Raw genomic sequence first — 11,507 nt, 5'->3', positions numbered from 1 at the left:
AAGCGGAAGCGCCGCCGCTGCCGCCGCCGCAGCCGCCGCAGCCGCCTTCGGTGTGCCCGAGGCGGAGCCATGTCGAAGCGGCTGCGGAGCAGCGAGGTGTGCGCCGACTGCAGCGGCCCAGGTGAGTAAGTGGCGTCAAGCGGCCACACGGGAGGCGCCGCCTCTGTCTCCAGCCCCTCAGGCGGTGCCCCCCAGGTTAGCGGCGGGGAGGCGGGAAATGAGCGCCCGCTTAGTCCGCAGGTGTCAGCGGAGCCACCCTAGGGGCGGGACCGATCCTCTGGGGGAGACAGAGGCCGGAGGCAGACAGGTCATCCTGACCCGGGGCTGGGGAGGTGGAAGCGGTGGCCCCGAGGGTGGGGCAAGGAGGGAGCACTTAGTAAGCACCTGCAGTGTACCAAGCCCGAGCCAAGGGACAGAGAAGCCCTGGAGCAGGAAGGGAAACTGAGGCTCAAAGGCAAGGGAGGAGCACTTTTTAGGCACCTTCTATATGTCGGGCCTAAGTTAAGATAATGGGGAGCTCCCAAGCAGGAGAGGAAACTGAGGCCCGATCATAGCAGGTCCTTCCCCTGCAGAAGGAAAGGGAGGTTCCGCAGATCCTCCCCTCCCAAGCTGAGCGCCAGAGTTCTTGCAGATAGGGAAACTGAGCCAGAGGGGCCTGACGGGTCTGGGGGTATATAGTCTAGATGTCCACACTTGCCATAAGAAGGGACCCTGGGCAGAGGCTCCTGGGTTAGGGGCTCTGAAACTGGACCGGAATCCCCAGGGGTAAATTTCAGGGCTCTGAGCACTACTGCCTGGGAGAAATTCCTTGTTGATTTCGCCTCCTTCCCAGGATCCAAAACGGAACATTTCCTCCCACTGTTCCCAACTGGGTCCACCAGCTGCCCCAAGGGTCCAGAAAGTGTGGGCCAACCCCCTTCTCCAGTAAGAAAATCCAGCCCCAAAGAGACCCTCCAGGGCTCTGCTTCCACACCCTTCCTTGACAGGTGAGGAAATTGTGCTGGAAGTTCAAAAAACAAACAAAAAACCTTTCTTTTCTCTTAGAATTGACACTAAGTATTGGTTACAGGGCAAGAGAGAGGCAAAGGTAAGAGCTAGGCAGTGGGGGTTAAATGATTTTTCCAGGGTCACAGAGCTAGGAAGTGTTTGAGGCCAGATTTGAACCTAGGACTCTGCATCTCCAGGTGTGGCTCTCCATCCACAGAGCCACCTGGCTGCCCTCCAGACCCTCTTTTTACAAGTGGGTAAACTGAGAGCCTTGTGCCAAAGCCCCTGGCCTCTTCTAGGTGTTCCCCAGCAGCCTCATCTTCATTTCATGTGTTAGAATCTGGGGAGACTTTCAGGGTCTCCATCCATATTGTGTTATGGTTGGCCAAGCATTTGTAAAATGTGTAAAAAAATGACTCCCATTTTACAAATGAGGGAACCAACACAAGGGGTGTGTTAGCCCCAGAATTTGAATCCAGGTGTTTGGACTCATGATTCTGGGCATCTTTCATGCTGTTTTCAATGAATCAACACATTTTTATTAAGCACAGATTGTGTCCTGGGCACTTCTGGGTGCTGGGGATCTAGAGGCCTTGCCTGCTGGGAGCTGGCATCTTGTGGGGAAGTGATTGCATCCTCCCACCCATGGGACTCAGAGGTCTAATCCTGCTTTGACATAGGATCAGCTGGGACTGGGGGGGGGGGGTTACATCATTGGTACTCTGAGCCAACCAGTGGCCAGGTGGATAGAGTGCAAGGCTTGGAGTCAGGAAGACTCATTCTTCCTGAGTTCAAATCCAGCCTCAGACACTAGCTGTGTCGCCCTGGTCAAGCCACTTAACCCTGTTTGCCTCAGTTTCCTCATCTGTCAAATGAGCTGGAGAAAGAAATGTCAGAACACCCCAGTATCTTTGCCAGGAAAACCCCAAGTGGGACACAAAGTGGCTGAGCCAACCAGATGAACCCTTAGCGAAAGAGATGGGCTCTCAGAGTTCAGAGGCTTTTTTTTTTTTTAAGGTCTTTTGAATCTATTAGGGCTATTAACTTTTTAAGCCAGGTTTTGTATTTGTTGGTTTATCAGTTGTGATTGCCTTCTGGGCTCATGAAGTTCTTGAGGATTGTTGGTTTCTTTTTCATCACTGTATGAGGGTTATCTATTTTTAAATAAGTAAGAAACGTTGGAAATTTTCATTCACTAGGACCAACCTATGTCTGTTCCTCCTACTTTCTAGGAAGACAGTATGTCTAGTGGTTGCCTCTACTTCCTCTCCATCCTTGCCCTCTTGTTGCCTGGATTCTGAACTCATCACTTAAATGAAATTGCAGGTTCCCTGTTAACCAATTAATTATCCAGTGATTCCAAATCCGATGGTCTTTTCTCAGGCAGCATCCTCTGTCTTCTCTGTAGCATTTAATAATGCTGACCTTCTAGAGGTTTTTAAAAAAACCCTTCTCTTGTCTTAGTATCAGTTCCCTGATGGAAGAGGGATAAGGACTAGGCAGTCAGGGTTAAGTGACTTGCTCAGGGTCACACAGCTAGGAAGTATCTGAGGCCAGATTGGAACCCCTGACTCCAGATTTGGAACTCTATCCACTGAGCTGCTCCTCCTCTCTCTTTTTTTATTCCTCCTAGACATTTCTCCTGATTCTTTCTGTATGAGCACATCACTTGTCTCCCACTGCCTTACAGTGGATGTTCCCCAGGGCTCTATCCTGGGCCCTCTGTCCCCTCTGTGCTTAAAGACTGGGTGATCTCATGGCTCCCCTTATCATGTCTATACAAGTGACCCCTAGATCTATATAGGCAGTCCCAGTATCTCCTGAACTTGGACATTTCATGCTGGGTATCTTGAACTTTTAGCCTGTCCCAACAACTCAGTCTTTATTCTGGAACTCACCTGCCCTAGAAACATCCCTGTTTCTTTTCTCTTTATTATTTTTTTTTAATAACTCTTTCTTAGTAACAATTCTTAAGAAAATAGTGGCATGGACCAGGCACTTGGGGTTAAGTGACTTGTCCAGAGTTACAGAACTAGGAAATATCTGAGGCCAAGTTTGAACCCAAGACCTCCTGACTCCAGGCCTCCGGACTGCCTCCATCCCTTTTTCTTTCAAAGGCATTGTCCTAGTCTCCAGATATGAACCTCCCCACTTCTTGTATTTGCTCTGTGGCCAGATCTTGCCATTTCTGGTTCTATAACCCTTAAGTATAAATCTAAAACTATGATTTCCTGACTCCTTAAACTCCAGGGGCTCCCTATTGCCTCTAGGATAAAATGGAAACTCTGTTTGGCTTTTAAAACTCTTCAGAGCCTGGCCTTGGTCCACCTTTCCAGCCTTCTATATTGCTCCACTCCCTGCTTTTTGCATTCTGTCCAGCCTGGCCTCTTGGCTCTTCCCCATATGACTGACTTTCCATCTTACCTTCCCACTTTTGCCCTGGCCAGTTCCCCCTGCCTAGAATGCCTTCTCTCTTTACCTGGGACCTAGAGAATCCCTTGTTTCAACACTCAGTTCACACACTACCATCTACATAAGTCTCATTTATTTTTTACCTATTTTGTATATAATCATATTGATGGATTTATGTGTTTTTGTATGTGTATGTGTGTAGAGCGCACACATGCGCACACGCGCACACACACACACACACACACACACACACACACACACACACACACTTTGTCTCCCCCAGTAGAATGCTGTACCCTTTTGTGTTGGTATCTCCAGTGAGCACAGGTCTTGACTTCTAGTAGGTGATTAACGCATGTTGACTAATTATCCTCAAAGATGTGTGCAGAGCCGTGGGTTATGGGAATTCTAGGATTTGAATTTGGAAGGGATCTAAGGGGCCATCTCAGAGAAAAGTCAGACCCCTAGAGGCTAAGTAATTTGAAGGATATTTCACAGGGAAGTGATTTGTCAAGCCAGAATTTGAACCTTGCTCTTATTGAGGCTTCTTTGTTGGACTCCCAGTAGCCCTCCCTTGGGCTCCCTCCTTTGCACACGGGAAGGAAAATTTATCCAGAAAGAAAATTTAAAAGCTGAGAATTCAGATTGTCTTCCATTTGACTTTGTATTGAGAATCCAGTCAGTTTGCCTTGGAGATTGCATCCTCTGTGGGTGCATGAAAGGGCCTAGAGGTGGGAGGGAACCCAGGCTGGCCTCCATGGCCTGGTCCCCTCCAAAAGAAAGGTTCTTAATGCAGCCTTCAGGTGTTGGTGTTCTCACAACCATTTGTTGTGTCATTCTTGTCCTTTGGAAGCTTAGCCTGAGCTTTAAAATGTACTGAGTTAACTAAAACCTCATGTGACCATTGGAGTCCATGTATGGGACAAGCAGCATTGGAGGGAAGGAGAGGCCATGCTTTAAAAATGGCTGTTGCATGCCCTGAGTTTAGCTTCCGGAAGTGCATATGACTGAAAATAGCGTTCTTCACTGAAATTAGAATTCTCTGTGTTCAGTCTTCCACATCTCGTCTTTCCTTTCTGTTGGACTGAGTATGTGCTTGTTTCGGCTGTGCCTTGGGGCTGACTTTCCCCTTGGTTTGTGGCAATCTTTTTTGATTTCCCAAAGGAAATATTTTGGTCAAAGGAAAATTGCTTCCCTGGCCTCAGGATGGGTGCAGAAGTGGCCTTGCCCTTCTGAGGGCATTTTGGGCTTTTCCGTGCCTGTTCTCATCCAGGATCTCATTGTAATTGTTGCTTTGGAGGCCTGATCTGCAGGGCCTTGAGTCACTTCCTTCCTGTTTTGAGTCTAATTCTAAGTACCTTGAAATGCAGAGTGAACTTGTGGAACTTTAGGTTTCTTTTCCTACCAGGCTCTGACAAAGGGACCCTCAGCAAGACCTAAAGCAAAGACCTTTGCAGGGCTGGAGTTTCATCTTATTTTTGAAGAGTAACTTGTTTGACCCATTGGAAGAACTCCTGGGAGAGCTTGCCTTGTGCCTGTTAAACTCTGAGCCCCTTGGCTGCCCATCCCTTCCAAATTAGCCCCAGTGTTTTCAAAGAGGGCATCTAGGTGGGATAGTGTAGAAGGCCAGGCCTAGGGCCAGGCACACCTGTGGTCAGATCCAACCACAGACACTAGGTGTGTGACCCTGGGTAGGTCACCTAACCCTGTTGGCCTAACAGTTTCCTCATCTGTCAAATGTGCTGGAGGAGGAAATGGCCAACCACTCTGGTATCTCTGCCAAGAAAACCCCAAATGGGGTCAGGAAGAGTTGGGTGCAACTGAACAACAACAGAACTGAAATTACGGAACCCACAGCCCTTGGGTGCTGAAAGGTGTGAGCCATGGTTTGCCCAGACTGTGGCACTGCCCACCTTTTGCTAGTAGCCCTGCCCCGAGCCCTGCACACAGTCGGACCTTGGTCCTCCTCATCTCCTTTAATTAAAATAATAATATATATATTTATACCAGCCTTTATCATTTTTCATTTTTATAATGGCCAAGATGGCATTGAGGATTAGGGTCTTCAGCCATGGAGGCCACCATTCAGCTCAGCTACCAATCCCCAAAGTGGGGACATATGTGAATGTTTGCATTTCTAATCAATCATTAAACACTATGGGAAGTGCTGAGGATACAAAGAGAAGCAGAAGATAATGCCTGTTTTAAAGAGCTTCCAGTCTAATGGGGAGACAAGATACAAATGCCTAGAGCATGTCATCTACAGAGAAAACAGGAATAATTAGTGAGGGAAGGCCCAAGAATTGAGAAGAATTGGGGAAGGCTTCCTGGAGGAGGGGCGATTTGGTTCTGAATTAAATTACTTGACAACCTCTCTGAGATTTTGCTCTTGCTTTGAAGCAAGAATTGCCTGTATCAATTTTCAGATAAAGAAATCAAAACTATCAATAAGCACATGAGAAAGTGTTCTAAATCTCTAATAATTAGAGAAATGCAAATCAAAACAACTCTCAGGTATCACCTCACACCTAGCAGATTGGCTAAAATGAAAGAAGGGGAGAGTAATGAATGCTGGAGGGGATATGGCAAAATCGGGACATTAATGCATTGCTGGTGGAGTTGTGAACTGATCCAACCATTCTGGATGGCAATTTGGAACTATGCCCAAAGAGTGATAAAAGATTGCCTGCCCTTTGATCCAGCCATACCATTGCTGGGTTTGTACCCCAAAGAGATCATAGATAAACAGACTTGTACGAAAATATTTATAGCTGAGCTTTTTGTGGTGGCAAAAAACTGGAAAATGAAGGGATGCCCTTCAATTGGGGAATGGCTGAACAAACTGTGGTATATGCTGGTGATGGAATACTATTGTGCTCAAAGGAATAATAAACGGAGGAATTCCATGTGAACTGGAAAGACCTCCAGGAATTGATGCAGAGTGAAAGGAGAAGAACCAGAAGAACATTGTACACAGAGACTGATACATTAGGGTAAAATCGAATGTAATGGACTTCTGTACTAGCAGCAGTGCTGACCCAGGACAATTCTGAGGGACTTATGAGAAAGAAGCTACCCACATTCAGAGGAAGAACTGCAGGAGTGGAAACACAGAAGAAAAACAACTGCTTGAACACTTGGGTTGTTGTAGACATGATTGGGGATGTAGACTCGAAACTACCACCCCAATGCAACTATCAACAATATGGAAATAGGTCTTGATCAATGACTCATGTTAAAACCAGTGGGAATGCGCACTGGCTATGGGGGGGGGGGTCGGGGTGAAGGGGAAAGTAAGAACATGAATCATGTAAACATGGATAACTTTTCTAGAAAATAAAAATTATTAAATTAAAAAAAAAAGACTTGCCTGTTCTCTGGTGCTCCTTGTGGCTCTTGTGGTGACTCAGGTCTTCATCACACATGCACATGCTAGACAGATGGCTCTGGAGGCTGGGGGCCTTCGACTTACACTCCTAGAGATGGTGCCTTCTCTCTGGAGTGAAGAGACACAGATACTGCAGATCTCCCCCACTCCCTTACTGGATCCTTCAATATGTGAATTCTGTCAGGAGGAAAAAGACTTGCTTATTCTTTAAAAGGTGGCTATTGGGGCAGTGAGGTGGCTCAGTGGATAGAGAGCCAGGCTTTGAGATAGAAGGTCTTGGGTTCAAATCTAACCTCAGATAAACTTCTAGCTATGTGACCCTGGGCAAGTCACAGTAGTATTCCATCACAATCATATATCACAACTTCCTTTCTTCTCTCCTTTCCTCCCTTCCTTCCTTCCTCCTCCCCCCTCTCCCCCAGCAGAAGAGTGGTGATTGAGATTGTGACTTTGTCCAGTGTCCCATAGTTAGAAAGTGTCTGAGGCCAGATTTGAACCCAGGTCTTTTCAACTTTAGATTTGGCTCTCCAATGAGCCACCTGGCTGCTCTTCTTCCTTCGTTTTCAGAGAGGACCAGTGGCATCATGGGTGATGTCTTGAGTTGATTTTTCAGTGAAGCAGAAGCTGCACACAATCCTCAGCCTCAGTCTCTATCCAGTGGCAGGACAAAAGTCAGGATGACATGATGCAGTGGATGAACTTGGGGTCTTGGACCAAGCTCTAAGTATTCCATAGTGCCTGCCTCCTCTGCCTTCATGGTCCCTTAGAACAGTTTGTTCACATCTGCCCATTCCATCAGAAGTCTTTACAAGCTTGGAGCAGGCATCCGCCTAACTCACCTATGGGCTTCTGATGTGTTGGCTGCCCTTCACCTGGTTTAGCCCATCTGCTGTAATGGTTTTACTGGAATGTGACCACTGACCATGCCGTAGCTTCTTGGAGTCACGGGGGTTGGATAAAGGACTCTGTATCTTTCTTTGTCCCCTTTGCCCCTGGCACTTAGTAAACTGAAGCCTGTGGTGTTGGGGGTATTCGGGGAGGACTGGCCCCTCCAGGATGAGGGCTTGCTGAGACTTTCTCAGGGCTCCTCATCCACATTTGGTGTCTGCCTTTCTCCGAAGAAGGTGATGGAACACTATTGTGCTTACAAGAAATGAGGAAGGGATGACCTGGGAAGACTTGGGCTGAATTGATGTGGAGAGAGGAGAACGATTTCTACAGTTAACAACAGTATTGTGAAGGCAAGTGGCTCTGAAAGACTCGAGTTCTCTGATCAACACAGTGACCACCAGGATTCCAGAGATCTCCTGAAGCGTGCTTGATACCCTGTCTGAAAGGGAGGCCATAGATTCAGTGCACATGTAGGTGTGCATATTTTTTGGCCATAGCCAATGCAGGGATCTGTCGCTTGACTATATCTTTGTTACAAGAGCTTGGTTTTTGTTGCTTTTTCACTGGGAAGAGGTGAAACTTGATTAGTTGGGGGAAAGGATATTTAAGAGTCAGCTCTTCTTTTTCCTTGCAGATCAGATACTGATTGATAATTATCAGCATCTGAATAAGAAATCAGTTTCTCACTACTCTTAACTTTTTATTAATACTTAGATAACTTGTAGAGAACTGTGTTGAATGTGTCCCTTTTTTTAAGAACTAACCAAGCTAGACAATGACTTTCTATCCTGGCCTCTGCCCTTTTGAATTTTAGTATTATCTAAATGTGTTTTAATTCTAATTCTGGCCTCTTTCTGGTGATAGTGAAAGGAGTAACTATCTGAAGGTATCAGTATAGTAATTGGAAAAGAATTTCAAAAGCAAATTTGTCATTGTTTTGGTTTTCTTCATATTTTAAGAGATATTCAAAATACCTTGCACTTTCTATATGCTTGTAGGTTTGTACTAAATCAAAAAGCAACATTATCAGTTGCTGTACTCAACTTATAAAATCCTATTAATTTTTCATAGTATGGTTTGTAAGGGTCTGAATTTAGTAGTTTTTTGAAAAAGTAAAGTTAATCTATATTTTTCTAATGACTTGGGACTTCTTATTGGCATTGCAGAAAATTTTTTCCTCTGGAAAATCAAAGCTTTATTTTGCATGCTTCTATATAATTCTTTTTTTTAAAGTAATGTTTTATTCTTTCCTACTTAATATATAAAAACAATTTTTGGCATTCATTTTCTAACATTTTGAGTTCCAAATTCTGCCCTTTCTTCCCCTCTCCCCCTCCCTGAGTTGGTAAACAATTTGATAATGGTTATGCTTATGCTATCATATAAAATATTTCCATATTAGTCATATTATGAGGCTGAAAAGAAAAAGGAATTTGAAAAATAGTATGCCTCCATCTGCATTCAGACTCTTCTCAGTTCTTTCTATGGAGGTAGATAGCATTTTTCATCACGATTCTTTTAAATTTATCTTGGATATATTATATTGCTGGGAATAGCCGTTCACAGTTGATCATTGTGCAGTATTGCTCTTACTGTGTACAATGTTCTCCTGGTTCTGCTTACTTCTTTCTGCATCAGTTCATGTAGGTCTTTCTAGGTTTTTCTGAAATCCTCCTGCTCATCATTTCTTATAGCACAGTAGTATTCCACCACAGTCATATATACCACAACTTGTTCAACCATTCCTCAATCAATCAAATCCCCTCAATTTCCAATTCTTTGCCACCACAAAAAGAGCTTCTATAAATATTTTTGTACAAATAGGTACCCCTTCTCCCTTCTTAAAATCTTTTTGGGAAATAGCCCTAGTAGTGGTGTTACTGGATCAAAAGGTATGCACAATTTTAGAGTTCTTTGGGTGTAGTTTCCAATCACTCTTCAGAATGGCTGGATCAGTTCACAATTCCACTCACAGTGCATTAGTTTTCCCAATTTCCCACCTCCCCCCACAACAGTTATCATTTTTCTTTTCTGTCAGATTGGCATAATAGGTTTGAGGTGGTACCTCAGAGTTGTGTTGATTTGCATTTCTCTTAAATAGCGATTTGGAATGTTTTTTGCAGAAATTGTTTTACCTCTAGAAGGACAATAGAATTGATGAAAGAATTTTATTGTAATTTTTCTTTGAAATAATGATTTTCATTTCACTTGTTTTCATTATGGATTTTTAAAAGCACTGTATCAATGGACATATCCTGGTCCTTAGGAGTATTCTTAGATTCTGTACCTTCTGGTGTTAAAGGAGAAAGTTGTATCTTTAAGTAACTTGAGTGGTACTTATTTTTCAAGCTGTCAATTAAATAAAAAGGGTAAAATGTCTTCTTCATTTTTATGTTTTAATATTCAGTGGACTTTACTCAAATCCGTTTACTACATTTAATTTTCACTTGTTTTGACAGATATGAAGCTGTTATATGGAATCTTATAGAAGAAAAATATTAATACTCAAAATACAACTTTCTTGATTGCTATCTTTGCCTCATCTAGCCCTCTGTTTCCTACCCCTTACAATAATAAGTTTAAATGTGTTCCTCCTGACTTTGATAGCAAATTACCTGCATCAGTACCCCCACTATCATTCCCAGTCTCTCTTCTATATTTAGTTCCTCCTTTTGATTTCTTCCTTGGTGCCCACAAAAATGCCTGTCTACTCCATCCCTAAAAAAACTCTTGATCTTCTTTAGCTGACCATCTCCCTTTATCTCTCTACCCATTTCTTGACTCAACTCCTTGAGGAAGCAACCTACAGTTGGTTCCTTCACTTCCTCTCCTCTCACTCTTCTTGGTAGTCTGACTTCCCCCTCATAGCTGAAACTCCCCATTCCAAAGTTACCATCGCCCTCTTGATTGCCACATCTAGTGGCAATTCTCTCAGCCCTGGTCTACCTTGACCTCTTTTCAGCCTTTGACCCAGTGCTCACTACTCTCTTCTAAGTTTTGGTGATGCTGTTCTCTCCTGGTTCTCTTGCCCTGGCATGCTTACTCACCATGGCTCTGTCCTGGGCCCTCTTTGTTTTGGGCTCTCTGCATTCTTGGTTGTTGATGCACCGAAGTACAGGGGTTAAAAAAATTTTTTTTTAAACCCTTAACTTCTGTGTATTGGCTCCTAGTTAGAAGAGTGGTGGTAAGGGTAGGCAATTGGGTCAAGTGACTTGCCCAGGGTCACACAGCCAGGAAGTGTCTGAGGCCAGATTTGAACCCAGGACCTCCCATCTCTAGGCCTGACTCTCAATCCACTGAGCTACCCAGCTGCCCACTAATTGCCTTTTGACAGCTCCAGCTGGGTGTCCTCCTTAAACTCAGCATCACCCAAATGGAACTCAAACACTCCTATCTTCCAAACTTTCCTCTTACTGTCACAGATGCTTTCAGCCATAGTCTACTCCATGCCTTTCTCATCTCTTAACCTGGACAAAGGCAGTGACCTTCTAACTAGTCTTCTGGCTTCCATCTTCCCATGTGGAGTTTGGAGAACCGGATTCAAATTCTACCTCTGATGTTTGCTAGTTGTGTAACCCTAGGCAAGTCAGTACATTTCCTGGAGTCTTAGTTTCCTTTTCTGCAACATGAAAGTAAAGCTAATACCACCTCTGGTGTACCTAAAAACACACTTGGGAAATCTTGAAGTGCTATTGAATTATGACTTATCACATAGAACAGAATTTAAATGGAAGAGGTTCTGCAATCCCTTAGACCAGTGAAGGGCAAACTTTTTAAAGAGGGGCCAAAGGAAAGGAAATGCTCCTCTGTCCGTCTGTTTCTAAGGCAA

The 11,507-nt window shown here is 44.4% G+C and overlaps 1 protein-coding gene across 1 annotated transcript in view; it reads left to right on the top strand.

The window, feature by feature from the left end:
* Nucleotides 1–40: 40 nt before the first annotated feature.
* The window catches only part of GIT2 (GIT ArfGAP 2), a 52,035-nt gene continuing 40,568 nt past the window's right edge, over nucleotides 41–11,507 (top strand). The window contains exon 1 of the mRNA XM_044674067.1: nucleotides 41–121. Within this exon, the coding sequence (XP_044530002.1) occupies nucleotides 70–121 (52 nt within the window). The 5' untranslated portion in view covers nucleotides 41–69. The remainder of the gene's footprint in view (nucleotides 122–11,507) is intronic.

The sequence above is a fragment of the Gracilinanus agilis genome, chromosome 1, assembly GCF_016433145.1.
Source record: "Gracilinanus agilis isolate LMUSP501 chromosome 1, AgileGrace, whole genome shotgun sequence".
In the NCBI taxonomy this organism is placed as follows: Eukaryota; Metazoa; Chordata; class Mammalia; order Didelphimorphia; family Didelphidae; genus Gracilinanus; species Gracilinanus agilis.
Note: the sequence above shows the minus strand (reverse complement) of the source record. Positions and strands in the feature narration are given on the sequence as shown.